Below are 15,474 nucleotides of genomic sequence, written 5' to 3'. Positions count from 1 at the left end.
ACATTTAGTGATTCTTTCTGTGGGTCCAGCCATGCTACTAGCTGTAGAAAGAGTAACATTTACATGATCATACAAATGCCATTCCCTGGTTTTCAATTTTTAAATCAATCTATAGATGAAGCATGAAAAACTTAGAGTTAAGTAATAGAATGTAAATGATACAAATAACATTACTTGACGAAATCGAACAAGTAGGACTTACACAACCAAGCACTTCATCTTATACAGCAGAGTCTGTCAACAGATGCTATCCCAAATTGAGAAATCAAGAAATACAGATATAAGTGTATTTTTAATTGTTGACAGTGATTGTTTCTGAGGAATAGGCTTGATTTTTGTTATCTCCTGTTCTGATTTTTTTTTTTCTTTTTTGCTGTGTGCGGGCATGGAAAATATCACCCATACTGCCAAAGGTGGACCTGGAGAAGTTCCCAGAATGTTGCAGATGCTCTCTAAATAAGAGTTGTCTCATTTTATCTTTCCAAAAATGCAAACAAATTTTTTCAAAGATTGGGGGGGTCTCATTTCCATCTACATGTACCAAAAAGAGAGAAACTGTTTTGTATCTAATATGACAGAACCAGTTTTACCCCCCACAAAAGTTAATTCACTATAAGCTGTACCTGATAAGTCCTTAGAACACGTAGCCAGCTTTTCCAAGTGACTGTTGATTTTCTCGATGGCTTTGAAGTTCTTATTCCTCTTCAGGACATCTACAGCAGACCGAGATTGTCGATCCAGCAGAGTGGGGTCTGCTCCAAAGCGCAGGAGCATCTGCACATCCTCTGTTTGTCCTATGGCAGGCCAAAATGAGAAAGGGGGATTATCATGCTTCCTTCCATAAGGAGATGTCCCCATGAGTGCTCTTCCTCCCAGTTTCCTGCCCAAGTAGCCTGGGGCAAGAACACCAGGGTCCCTCTGTTTACAGAACCTCGACTGCCAGCCTCAGGCAGTCCACCCAACTCCCTGAAGCAAGGAGTCCTGTGTGAAGTGGGAAGGACAATAGCTTTTAAGAGGTTTAGAAGTGTGCTCCTCTCTACCTTTCTCCCCTCTCCTTGGCAACAAGCAAGGAGAGGGGGAATCTGGTTACTAGGCAACAGTTACAGCTATAAGGATAACAGCAAGCTGTGACTTCAGATTTCTTTATTCCCTAGAGAGTAAACAGAATATTCTTCCAGAGAAAAAAAGCCTATCTGGGGACAGGGGAACAAAGTAGCAATTGCTTTGGCATCAGGGGTTTTTCGTTGTCACTGTTACCACCCTTCCAGCCCCAACCCTCTGGCTGCCAGCTCCATTTGTTGCTCTGACATGTCTATTTGTCAAGCATCAAGGTGTCTCTGTGATCAGAGATGCCAAGAGTTTTCAGAATGGAACAGGCAAAGCCCTGGAGGTACACAAAGACCTATGTGGACACAGAATTAATCAAATCAATGCCTGATTGCCAACTTCCATATGTAAGCTTTCTTAAAATTCACCACCTGACAAGGCACCTTTATTCCAGGAATAATCCTGCTCCTGGTGTTCTTCTTTCCCATCTTCCCAGTCACAACTGCCCTTCTCCCACTTAACAAAATTTTTTTAAAAAGTCATACTACCCATCAAGAATCTTACTGTGGTAGGCAGAATTCTAAGATAAGCCCCCAAGATTCCTAAAACATGGTATACACTCACCTTCTCCCAGTTATTCAATCAATACTAATCTAGGTGATGAGACTTTGAAAATATAATTCAGGTCCCAAATCAGCTGACCTTAAGATAGGTGGATTATCCAGATGGGCCTGACCAAATCACATGAGTCCTAAAGGTCAAAGTTCTCAGAGATGGAAGAGGTCAGAGATTCAAAATATGAGAGAGATTTGATATACAAGAAATTCTCCCCCGCTGGTTTTGAAGATACAGGGGACCACATGACAAGGAGCATGTGTAGCCTGTAGAATCTCTGTCTGATGGCAAGGACAGAAATAGGGATTCTGCCACAACCATGTGAGCTTGAAAGAGAGCCTGAAACTCCAGATGAGAACACAGCTGAAGTCAACACCTTGATTTCAGCCTTGCAAGACACTGAGCAGAAAACTCAGTCACATCATGCCAAATTACTAATCTATAAGACTGTGAGCTAATTAAGTGGCTGTTGTTTTAAGCCCCTAATATTATTATGATTTGTTACATAACATAGAAAATTAATATAATTACTATAGAACACTGCCCCAAGGGAGGTAAAAATTCCTGTCTTCCAGGGTACCAACCTAAGAAACAATTAAAACTGATGCCTACAAAGCTCTTTTCAAAAGGCACTACAATGCACCCCTGTCTAATGCCCCACAAAATTCTATTTTTATGTTTAATAACTATAGAAATTTTTACTATATTTATGTTGTTTTGATAAACTTTGTAGTAATTTTAGTAATAATTCAATCCAGAAAAAAAATTAACCTTTAGAGCCCTACAATCACAGAAATGTTTTAAAGTTAAAGTTATACGAGTATGACTACTTTTGTTCCAAAAGAATATCACTTGATGACCAATAAGATGTTCAAGCATAAAATATACTAGGGAAAACTTCTTATAGAAAAGTAAACTGGAAATATGATCCAAAAAAATGCACAAGTTGATATTTTTGACGATTAAAAAGCTTGTCCATAAATTTTAAAATAAATGTTGGAGGGTATCAAACTGTTGTGGTATTTATATTCTATTAAATACAAGTGAAAAAGTGAGATAACAGTTTTATTTTAAAATCTCAACATGTAAAAAATTCTTAAAGTTACCTTTTCTTACAATTACTTAGACTCACAGATAAAAAATTCCAGATGTCAACTTAAAAACAGATAAAGAGGTACACAGTTTTTTAAAAAATTATTTTAGGGGATAAAGTAGCAATACTTGAAGACCACTTGTATACCAGACTTATTTTTTTTTCTGAGAACAACCCAGTTTTCCTTTGAGAAAGCACCTTTTCTCCCTCAGCCTACCTGATTTGATGGGAGTGTACATCACACAAACAGAAATATATGCCTGCCACCATCACATTTTCCACCACTGACTCAACTCCCCACTCCAGGGGCTAACACCTCACCCGGATCTGGCCAATCAGATCATTCCACCCTACTGGCTCAGTCCCATCCCTGCCTCCAGGGGCCAATACCTCACCAGAACCTAGCCAATCAGATCATTCCATCCTTCTGGCCCTAGTTACTGGTTCGTGGATGACATATGACCAAAGTCAGATCACTGAGATATACTAGTAGGACTTTTACTGAAGTATGGGGAGGAGGTTATCTTCTTTGACTGTGATTGACAGATTGGAAGAAAATAAGCCTGAAGGTTCTGGTGGCCTCCACTGAAAGAGCCTCAAGAATGAACCTAACAGAAAAGAAAGCCTGTGTCTCTGCTACCACAGATGGAACAGTTTTCAGAACTCGAAGCAGAGCTAAGCGGCAAAACAGATTCTTGAAGACAGCTTTCAAGTGAGCACCTGGACCAAACTCTGGACTCTTCAGTCACATAAGCCAATAAATTCCCTTTCTTGCCTAAACAAGTTTGAGTGTCTTTAGCTTGTAAACAAGACAGATGCAACTAGCCCTGACCCATCCTCACTTCTTCAGTTCTAGGAGATGACCATTTCTAGGCCTCAGGTCCCACAGCTGCCCTGCTCTGGTGACTCCCTGATACTCTGCATCCCTGGCCCTCTCATATCACTCTGTACCAGAGCCAATGTGACCATTATAACAACGAGAATCGACCAAAATACCAACAGAACCAAAGATTTCTAAGGCCTATTTATGCTGTATTTATTTCAAATGGTGGATTTGAAATTTAGGCCATATTAAAGAATCTGGAGAGTTCTTGACTTTCCATGTTCCAAAAAATACTCAAGATAAAGATAACCTCATACATTGTTTGGGGAAACCTTGCTGGAGATCAAGTTAGCAGTAGCTTTCAAAATCCAAACACATACCAATGTGCTAACATATTAAACATATATGTTTTCACTTGCATATGATAAAATATTTACAGAAGAAAACATAAGATACTAGTAACATTTATTCCTGGCAGTGCTGAAGAACAGAGGTAAGATAGAGATTTTTAAGGTATATCTATTGTACCTTTTGATTTTTTCAATGTAATCTGTTTAAAATTTAAATAAAATTACAATTTATCCAAATAAATTAAACGTACGAATCCTTCAAACAAACAATTTCTCAACTAGAAAATCATCCTACATATATATTTCCATTGATTCACAAAGATATATGTAGAAGAATGGTCTCTGAGCATTGTTTCAATAGAAAAACAAAATAATTTTAAACACCCATCAATAGTGTATGGTCACAATATAGAATGCTGTGATATATGAAAAAAATGAAAAAGCTATGCAGGTACTATTACCCGCATAGCTGGCCAAGACAAAAATATACTGTTCTGTGAAAAAAGCTAGTTGCTGAGCAGAATGTAGACTGTGCCCATATTTATATACAAGAAGAAAAAAATTTTTCAATATATATATACTGGCAAGACTCACAAAAAAATGTTTTGATAGTTAATAACACTGTAGAAAAGAATTTACTTTTTCTCATATATCCTTTTTTTTAAGAAAATGTAATTTTACTAATATTTTTTACATTCTAGGATGTTGTGTGGAGCAGCTGTGAGGAAGGGGGAGAGGGGAAAGGGGAAGGAAATGGGATGGAAAAAGGAGGAAGGAGGAGCAGTGGGATTGAGGCCTGTGTCATCCCCCTCATTCCTACAGGGGAGACCAGGGGGCTTCCAGTGGTGGCTTCATTATTGCTGGGCTGGGTGCAGATATCAGGGGGTGTGTCTAAAGCCTTCACCCGCCACCTTCCCAGCTCAGGAACCCAGAACCCTTCTTGCTGCAGCTCGGTGGTCACTGCTGGGTTGGCTGCACATGTTGGAGGAGTACGGCCGAGGCTCTGGTCTCCCACCCTCAAGATTAGTTGCAGATGTCAGGGGGCATTGCTGAGGCCCCCAGCCTTCCTCTCTTTCTGGTTTGGTAGCCCTAGGGACTTCCAGTCCTTTTAGGTGTTATAGGTGTTCTTTGGTGAAATAAGACTTTTACTAGTTAATATCAAACTGTCTCTGGTTGAGTGTACTTTGTTTTTTCTTTCAGTTCTCTGTTGGATTATTTGCTGTTCCCACCGTTTAAACTCTGCACTGGAACTAATTTGTTGTCCTTTGCTTACTTCTAAAATGGGGGAACTTCCTGAGGGGACCAGCACTTGAGCCCTGTGGTTGAGCTAAATTGCTGCTTTGCTGCTGATTCCCTAGGGAAGGCATTTTGTGCAGCTCATGGTTTAATGATTGGCTTTATAGGTACTTCTGGCTCTCACACGAGCCGGTGCACCTGGATTGTGTAGAAACTCTGATCTGGGCCTGAATCTTTTCATCAAACTGTACCCCATGCAATTCTATATTCCTGACCAGTCTCCTCTGAGTGGTCCTATGCTGATTGGAGGGCAGATCAGCTGTCCTTGCTGTGCCAGTGTTCCCGCAGTAGGCCCATCTCCCCCACCACCCATGCTGCAAACACTTCCCATGGGACAGGCCATGCCTCAGTCCCTTGCAATGACTCACCGGCCTCTGAGTGGCTCCTTTTTTTCAGTTGTTGTGGCTCCTCACTCCTATGTGGGTCCACAGAAACCCTATTAGTGGTCTTGCTGGCCTGGGGGCCACCAAGGCCCTCTTCACCCTTGCCACCTCCATGCAACTTCATCCAAAGGGCACAGCTGTGGCTTTTGCCAGCTCCTGCTCTGTGCTCTCAGCAACTCCAGCTTGGACATTGCTGGGGCTTGAAACGGTCAGAGTGCTTTTTTTCTTTCTCTCCTCGTGGCTTCTCCTGCCTTCATGCACTCCGTAGGTCTCTCCTCCTCTTCCCCTGAGCTCTAGCGGCCCCACCTTGGCTGTCATTGCTTTTTTTAAGTTGTAAACTGGTTGATTTATGGGAGAGAGTGAAGCTGGGGACTGTCTATTCCACCAACTTGATTGGAAGCCCCCTCACATATCCTTTTGAAGTGTTTTGTTTTTTTTTTAACCACGAACATGAACTTTCAATTTTTTTCCCTTTAAACATATTTTTAAATTGAGATCTAGTTCACAGACCATAAAATTCATCCTTTTAAAGTGTATAATTCAATGGGTTTTCATTTCTTTATGAAGTTGTACAACTATCACCGTTATCCAATTCTAGAACATTTTCATCAACCCAAAAAGACACCTCATACACATGAGCAGTCACTCCCCATTCACCCCTCCCCAGCCCCTGGAAACCAGTAATCTACTTTCTGTCTCTAGGGATCTCCTTATTCTGGACATTTCATGTAAATGTAATCATGCAATATGTGGCCTTTGAGGTCTCTCTTCTTACATTTAGCATAATGTTTCCAAGGTTCTCCATACTGTGGCATGTGTGAGTACCTACTTCCTTTTTATGACTGAATAATATTCCATTTTATAAATATACAGCTCTCTGTTTATTCATCCATCAGTTGATGGATATTTGGGTTGTTTTGACTTTTTTGGCTATTTTGAAAAATGCTGCTATGAACACTCATGTACAAGTTTTTGTTTGGGCATATGTTTACAATTCCCTTAGGTTTATTCCTCTAGGAGCAATATTCCTGGGTCTCATGGTAACTGTTTGACTTTTTGAGCAACTGCCAGAGTGTTTTCCAAAGCAGATGCACCATTTTTCTTACCCACCAGCAATGTACGAAGGTTCCTATTTTTCCACATCCTTGTCAACACTTGTTATTGTCCACCTATTTTTATTTTAGTCATCCTAGTGGGTATAAAGTATACTTAAAATTTTTAATATAACTTTTAAGAAGGTGATTCAAAGAAGTCTGCAACACATGAGTCAGCAAAGAAACAAGGAGAATATAACAGGAAGTCCAGAATTATTGGCCTCTCAAACCACTGAAGTCAAGATAGACTTTTAAATAAATGGTGCTGAGACAAATAGGTAGCCATTTGAAAAAAAAGATAAAACTTAATCCTTACATTAAACTCCAATGGATCAGGATCTAAATGTAAAAAAAAAAAAAAGAAAAAAAGGCAAAACGAAACAGACAAAGAAAATATGGGTGAATTTCTCTTTAACTTTGGTGTAGGGAAAGGCTTTCTAGTTCTGACTCCAAACCTGGGAGCAATAAAACAATAGATTGATAAATTTGACTATATAATAAGAAAAAAACTGCATGACAAAAAAGGCCAAAGGCAGAAAACAATTGACAAATTTGAAGAAAATATTCATAATATATATCACAGACAAAGAGCTAATGAGCAAAGAATTCTTAAAAATTGAGGAAAAAGGACCAAAAACGATATAGAAAAATGCGAAATAGACAAGAACATATAATTCAGAGAAAAAGATATAAAAAGGTTCTTAAACATAAGTTCAACCTCACACACAATTAGAGAAATGAGAAAATGACAGTAAGATAAAAATTCTCATCTATCAGACTGGAAAAAATTTTAAATACGACAACGAATTCTGTTGGTGAGGCTGTGGGGAGAGGTGTTATTCGTGGTAATACAAATTGGTGCAACCCTCCTAGATGAAAACTTGATAATATCTAACAAAACTACATATGCATTTATGCATATGAATTGATATGGAGTGATTTCTACCGCGTACTGTTACTGAAAAAAGCAAAATGCCAAAGAGTATCTATACAATATGACTCTTCAGTGTAAAAAAAGATGTAACAAAATACAAAAGTGTCTGCTCACTGCTGCAAAAGAAATCCAAGAAGAATAAGACTGAAATTAAAGAAATTGATTACCTACAGGGGAGGATGGGAAAGGAGCAAAGAGAAAAAGGAAACAGGAAGAGAGAGATGGAGCAGGGATGAGGAGGAAGTGACATTTATGTAAGTACATCTTTTTGTAAAGTTCTAACTCCTAGAACCATAGTAATATTTCACATGCCCTTCACATACCCAAAATATAAACACACAAAAGCAGTAGTGATGTGAGGAGAATCCCAAATATGAAATATACACACTAAAAAAAAAAAAAGAGCCTAAGTGTCCTACAAATGACTGAGATAACCACAGTAAAGGGGGTGGGAAAGAAAACAACTAACAATATCTTGACTGGATGCTCTAAGGTTGAAGACAAAAAAATGCTGAACATAAATGAACATAAAAATGGACATAAATCTAGTCAATAAATGGGTTTCTCACAGAGGTATCGGTTAACTAGTCTGAAACTCATAGAACTGAACAAATAAGTAAATATATTGTAGATGAGAGCTGTTACAAATAAGAAAAGGCTAAATGACAATGGCGTTGGACTGGAATCAGAGATATCAGTCTAACTCATTGTAGTATAGACCTATGAAGACAGATACAGTAATATAGATGTGGGTATCTTGGGTTGGTATACATACATGTATGTCATAGCTCTATCTGCTGAGAAGGCCTAGAAACAATGACACGCCAATTAGCATGTCACATCTAGTACCAAATCTTGTTTGCTACCCTATTTTCCAACAATAGGAACCAGGGATCTTTAGAGAAGTGGTTGATTCCAGACCTGGTACAGAGAACACTGAGGATGAGCCTGGATCATCTTGTAGTGCCTGAAAGTAAGGAAGTGCTCAAAAAAGGATGGGGATCTGTCCAAGGAACACAGGAGTTAATCTGAAGGAGTGCCTTATGGCTAAAGCTGGAACAATCTGAGCAACAAAATAAATAATGATAGTATTGGATTTTTATCACATAGAATAAAATAAATATCCAGGAGTCCATACTGAAATAATTAAATAATTGAATAATAAATATATGGGGAGAAGCAACAGCTCTTTTTTACAAAAGCAATAAAGGTAAAAAGAAAGAACATGTTTTTAAAAAATTGCCATTAATCAAAGACCACATTAATAAGTGCTACTGATAAGATCCACCAATGGCTACAAAATTAATGAGCAGAAGTTTGAGGAGAAACAGGAAAATTGCATATTTCAATGTATCGCCTCCAAGATACATATTATCTGCAAAAAGGAAAGATAGTAACTTTACAGTGGAGAAATCCCACAGATCACACCTTAACCAAATAATCAAGTCTGACATCATAAGACATATTGACATCATGAACCCCTTGATATGACACACTGAGAAGAACACAAAATCATTTCTGCAATATTCTTACCAAAACTGTATAACTTCATTCCAATCGTTAAAAAAAAAAATCAAACAAATCCAAATTGAGAGACAGTCTACCAAGTAACTAACCAATATTCTTCAAAGGGTCAAGGTCAAGAAAGACAAGGAAAGACTGATTGGGGCAGTGATAGGGACTGATACGGACAAATGTAATGTGTGATCCTGAAACAGAAAAAGTATGTTAGTGAAAAAACTAGTTAAATTGATATGAGGTCTGTATACCATTTGATAGTATTATATCAATGTCAATTTCTTGATTTTGGTCATTAAACTTTAGTTACATAAACATGTTAACATTAAGGAGGCTGGGTGAAGGGTATACAGAAAATCTCTCAAATGTTTTTTCAACTTTTCTTAAAGTCTAAAATTATTTCAAAATGAAACTTTAAAAAAAAAGATGAGTTTCCCTGATGAAAAAAAAGAAAAGGAAGGAGGTAGGGAGAAAGAAAGAAGGAAGGAGAAGAACCCTGTGAGAGTTGCAAAGCCTCACTCAGTGGAGGTCATGGAGGCAGCCTATGTTTCCTTCTACACGAACTAAGGGCCCTCTCTTTATTTCACGTTTATCTTCCCAACCTTCGGAAAGTTGGAAAGGTTTCAGTGTTTATAAGAAATAATCTAAAATTGTGTCATCCAATATGGTAGTCACTAGCCACATATGATTATTGAAATGTGACTAGTCCTTATTAGGATGTGCTAAAAAAATATAAAATACATGCTGGATTTCAGACTCAGTAGAAAACTGAAAAAATAAAAATAAAATAAAGAATGGAAAATATTTCAATAATGTTTGTATTAATTACAAAGAGAAATGATAATATTTTGGATACATGAGTTAGATATATTATTAAAATTAATTTCACCTATTTTGTTTTACTTTTTTATACAACTACTAAAATTTTTTAAATCGTATATGGACTGTCATTATACTTGTATTGGACAGCACAGGCTAAAGTCTCAGGAAATGAAATGCTTTCCAAGTTATCAATACATACAGTTAGGATCCAGGGCATAGCAGGCACTTAAAATACCCAAACACTGCTCTAGTCACCTGGATGTCAGGATACCTGGAAATGTATTTCTTTGCAATTCAAAGAGACCTGTCTGGAAATGTCTTTTCTTGAGGATTTGCAGAGTGGGGATGCGTAAGGAGAGCGCCCTGACTGGTAACACAGACTTTAACCAAAAATTTCTAGGCTAATGTTACCCTTAGCACAGTGGTGTGCTGGAGCCAGCTCATTCCTGTTCACAAAAAACAATTGTTTAATGTCCAGAATGTTGCAAGCTGGTTAACAAATTATACTAAAAACAAAATTAATCACGTCACAATTATTTTACTGCATTTTGCTATTATCTATGATGAGGTTTCTTTACATCTATCTTAATGTATCTGTATGCTGAAAATACAATATAATGATATACTACTGAACATCTCTTCCCAGCTCTGTTCAGTGACATCATGTTGGTGGTATAAAATTGGCCACTGTGGGAGTATTTATGGAAACCGACAAACACTACAATTCAGGGTTTCTTTTTTTGAAAATCAGATAAACATTTTCCAGGACACCACTGTGTTTAGGAAGGTACTAAAACACATTGGGCATCAATGAGACAGGTAATAATAAGTGTTACTGAGGATGAGGAGAAACTGGAACTGTCACATACTGCTGGTAGGAAAGTAAAATGATGCATTCACTTTGGAAACAGTCTGGCAATTCCTCAAAAGGTTAAATATAATATTACTATATGATCCAGCAGTTCTTCTCTTAGGTATATATTATACCTGAGAAAAATGAAAACATACGCTCACACAAAAGCCTGTAAATAAATTATTATAGCAGCACTACTCAAAATAGCCAAAAAGTAGAAAAAATTCAAACATTCATGAACTAAGGAATGAATAAATAAAATGTGAAATATTCATACAACAGAATATTACTTCGTACTAAAAAGGAACAAAGTCCTGATGCTACAACACAGATGAACCTTGAAAACATGCTAGTGAAAGAAGCCAGTCACAAAAGGCTATATATTATCTGATTCCATTTATATTAAATGTCCAGAATAGGAAAATTCAAGAGACAAAAAGTACACTAGTGGTTGCTTAGGACTGGCAGGGTAGGGGGAGATGGGGAATGACTGCTAATAGATACAGAGCTTTTTTCTGAGATGATAACAATGTTCTAAAATGACTGTGATGATGGTTGCTTAATTCTGTGACTATACTAAAAAGCACTGAACTGAATTATGTAGTATATAAATTATATTTCAATAAAGCCCCCAAAAACCCACAGAACACCCTTTCTCTGTTTCCCCAGATGTAGATTCCTGGGTCCCAGTTCAGCAGGAAATAGCACTTGAGAAACAAGCCTCACTGGGCTCCTCCTGAGAATTCTGAAGATAGAAAACTGCAAATTTCCTAGGAGGACCCACCAGACCAGAGGCCCCCAGCTGGAGGCCTTCAGGCTGTGTCTAGCCCACAGGCATACTTAGTTCTGAGCTGACATTTGAAAATCACTAGATTTCACAGTTTTAAAAAAATCCAGATTTCCAACATCCCTTGACATCAGAGAATGACAGCCAGCCAGCCTGGTTCCCATGATCAGCTCCAGGTTGTGGCAGTACCAAGCTCAAGCTCCCTGCCACTCCCTGTCACCTCCCTTCCACTGAGGCTGACAGTCCATTACCATTATGGAAAAGATATGTTTTTCTCCATCCAAAACAGAAAACAAAGACTGAGGGGTCTGAAAGTTTTAAGAAAAACTGAGTGCCATCAGAGAGCTCTGTGAGAGTGAACATGGTCTTCCTGTTTCCCAGGCTAACAAGGTATGTCCCTATCAAAAGAACCAGTTTTCCCTTGCATGTGCCAGCCTCACTCTTTCACACAGACCATCTGACCCCAATGGGTATGGGAGGATACAATTCCTGTGTTAGATTCTAGGTGCCATTAATGCAGGAACATATCTGTTGTCTGGTTCACAATTTATCTCTTGCAGTTAACACAGATTCAGCATAAAATAAGGCACTTAGTAACTGTGTGATGAGGGAGGAAACTAATGCGGCCAGAAGCCACGTCCTTGAGTCATTCAACCCCACAGAACCAATTAAAGCCTGAAGAGCACACAGAGCCCAGTGATTCTTCCTTCTCTCACCCCACGTCTTCCTGCATACAGTCTACTCTCCCAATCATGTTTAATTCAAAGGAAAGTTTGGCCCTCTGAGCCTGCCACAGGATGGAACAGTTAATACATAGTGGTCAGTTGTATGAGTCTTCCAGTTCCTGAAATCACCCAGCCCACAGCACATTCTCCTGCGTCCTGCAGTGTTGCTACTTACGCTTGATGAGGTACCCTGGGGTGTGGGCGGAGACCATGTGCAGGACAGTGCAGCCATTCTCATCCTTCTGGTTGATGCGGCCTTTCCACTCAGGCTTGTGGTCCATTAACCACCTAAAAAGATGGTTTTCCCCTGCAGGGAATTAAAAAGATTGTTATTGTCTACATACAGAAAATCAGCAAAGCAAGTGTATTGCACAAAGGTAATCAGATGGGGAATCCAACACACATCTCCACTCACCACAAACAGGTATTTGTAAGTTGAAACAATGACTTATAGAAAGTTATTCATAGTAATCTTAGGTCAGGTTCCCTAGAAGCTTGAGACAGAAATTCCTATACATGAGATTTATCGAAAGAGATCTCAGGAAAAAGAGAATGAGGAAAGCAGAACAGAGCAGAGGAAGCAGCTAAGCAGGGAAGTGGTTTTAGCTGGAGCTGGCTCCAGCCTGATCCCATGAAGCACTCTGGAGTGTGAACCACACCAAAGAGTTGACCCTCCTTGGGCCAGGGGGTTGGCCTTTTGTATCCCCGGTGTCAGTCTGTCAAAAGCTACCTAATGCCCCCAAGGAGAAGGGCAAGGTGGAGGGAGAAGCTCCCTGGGAAGCAGTGCCTATTGGCAGAGAGTAGTTCTCTGGCGGAGAGGGCAGATGTGAACTGTGAGCAGGCAGCACTGAGGGCAAGTGGGGATGGGGGTACTGGTGGTGAAGAGGATCTAGGAGGGGCACCAACACTTCAATAATCAAGCCAGTATCTCTGATTAGAAGATTACTATCAGTAGTACATATATTTTCAATTATTTTCCCAGACTCCTTACTTGTAGCTGAGATCTAGGAAAAGCCACACACCTTTGCCAACTCTGTGGACACCATTTGTTACCATATCAAGTTGTCCTCTGAGGAAAATCAGGGATAAACTTGAAGACCTGATCTTACTGATACCACCCGCAACCACAGGAGCTAACTTAGAATAGACACAGTGAGGAATCATGACATTCCTAACCAGAGGCACACTTCTCAGCATTCCAGTTTCTTAATGTGAAACCAGGAGGATTGGATTAAATTGCTTTTTATCACACTTAACTTTTAAATGTTTTATCCACCAATCCCTGTGTAAGAACAAAATTTCTTACGGATTCCCCAATACATGAAATGTATAATAGCAGGATAAATCTGGCTAAAGCAAAGATAGGGATCCAAGGCCTCAAGCCCCTGACCACCCCGTACTCCCCCATTCCTGGAGAGATGATATCACCTAGAAAAGGTAGATTAGACAAGTTCTCTTGGCCCCTTCTGGCTCTAAAATGGTATGGGTAAATGTCCAACAGTGATGCCACATATGTTTGAAAAGGAAAAACAAGCTTCTACCTAAACTGTGAATGTGTGTGTGTGCTAACAATAAAGCAAAAATATTTTAAATTTTAAATCCTATAACCAGATGGTGAAGCTTTAAAAAAAAAGAATTTTATGAAAATAGCAGTCCTTTAAAAGAACCATAATCAAACTATATCAGCAATAGCCTATGTTTCCCTTGGGATCTCCCCCACCCCAGCCACAGCCCCAGAACACAGCAGTAGTGGGCTAGAAAAAAACCAAACCGGGAGGAAAAGACCAAAGCTGCCTTTGCCAGCAGGAGGAAACTTAAAAGCTCTCCTGGGAGTTCTGCCCAGCAAAAGCGGACTGTCCCAAGTCCCCTTCTTGGGTCCTAGGGCTCCACCCTGCTGCCGGGATCTGTCTAGGAACACGGAATCCTTTCAGTTTGGGCCTCCTGTAGCTAATAGGTACCAGGAGAAAGAAAAATGATGTTGTTTCCCTGCTGTTTCGTTCATTTGAATAATCAAATCATTTGGATATTCAAATCATTTGAATATTCTGCATTTGAGTGGCTAAATTCTAATCTCACTTGAGAGCAGCAGAGTCCCAGAGCTCAGAGCTAGAAGGGCAGCTTGGAGGGTATGTGACTGGGAGAACACTCACTTGCTTGGATACAGAGTCGCATGAGGGCATGAAGAGGGTATGGTCCTATAGTCTCAATACTTGCACCAATGGAAATGAGCCACTGGACTAACTTGGGCACCTGTTCCATTTTCTCATAAAGTCCAATGAAGACATATTTCTGGAAAAAAAAAAAAAACACACGCACACACACATACACAAAGAATCACGGAAGTCACTACATCAATATGAAACTTCAAACTCCTTCACCCACAGTTTGGAATCAGTAAAACCTGGATTAGCTGTGGCTCAAGCCTAAGATTATTATAAATAACAAATCTGTGGTGAGGCAACAGAAGGGAAAGGTCCCAAATACAAGGCTGAAGTGGTCTGATTTGAAACCATATGTTTCAAGAAGCCACCTTACCTCAAAAAGACTTTTCATTGATAACTCTGGGACATGGATATTTCTTGGCAGTCGGTCTTTTTTCGCTGACAGAAGTAGAAATGACTGATGGGAGGGGAGAAAAAGAGTTGGAATAATAATGGTGTCCACACAGGTTATTAGAGCAAAAAGATTATTTTAGGCTTTAAAACAAACAAAAAGACAATATACTCTCTAACCTTGTCTCTTTTTTAAAGCTACCTAACAAGTTTTTCAGCCTGAGCCATGATAATCAAAGTCTCTCTGTCTAGCCAACTCCCTGTTCTTGCTGAGGGCTAAGGTCTCCCCACATTTCATCAAAGCCTGCTGAGGACAGAAGCAGCTGATGTCAAGCAGCATTTCACAGTACAGTAGCAATAGGATTTTTTTAAAAAGTAATTCCTTGCACAATGGAATACTACTCAGCTATAAAAGCGAATGAAATACTGCCATTTGCAACAACATGGATGGACCTTGAGAGAATAATATTAAGTGAAACGAGTCAGGCAGAGAAAAAGAAATACCACATATTCTCACTTATTGGTGAGAGCTAAAAATAAATAAATAAATTCACTCACATACACACACACACAAAAAAACCG

At 39.2% G+C, this 15,474-nt stretch overlaps 1 protein-coding gene across 1 annotated transcript in view; it reads right to left on the bottom strand.

The window, feature by feature from the left end:
* TRANK1 (tetratricopeptide repeat and ankyrin repeat containing 1) overlaps window positions 1-15,474 on the bottom strand; it is a 77,903-nt gene that overhangs the window by 50,408 nt on the left and 12,021 nt on the right. Inside the window, exons 5-8 of the mRNA XM_008583968.1 lie at window positions 14,876-14,959; window positions 14,491-14,629; window positions 12,516-12,647; window positions 624-794 (exon numbers count right to left, since the gene is read on the bottom strand). Coding sequence (XP_008582190.1) covers window positions 624-794; window positions 12,516-12,647; window positions 14,491-14,629; window positions 14,876-14,959 — 526 coding nt within the window. The remainder of the gene's footprint in view (window positions 1-623; window positions 795-12,515; window positions 12,648-14,490; window positions 14,630-14,875; window positions 14,960-15,474) is intronic.

This window comes from Galeopterus variegatus, unplaced genomic scaffold, assembly GCF_000696425.1.
Source record: "Galeopterus variegatus unplaced genomic scaffold, G_variegatus-3.0.2 Scaffold3106, whole genome shotgun sequence".
In the NCBI taxonomy this organism is placed as follows: Eukaryota; Metazoa; Chordata; class Mammalia; order Dermoptera; family Cynocephalidae; genus Galeopterus; species Galeopterus variegatus.
Note: the sequence above shows the minus strand (reverse complement) of the source record. Positions and strands in the feature narration are given on the sequence as shown.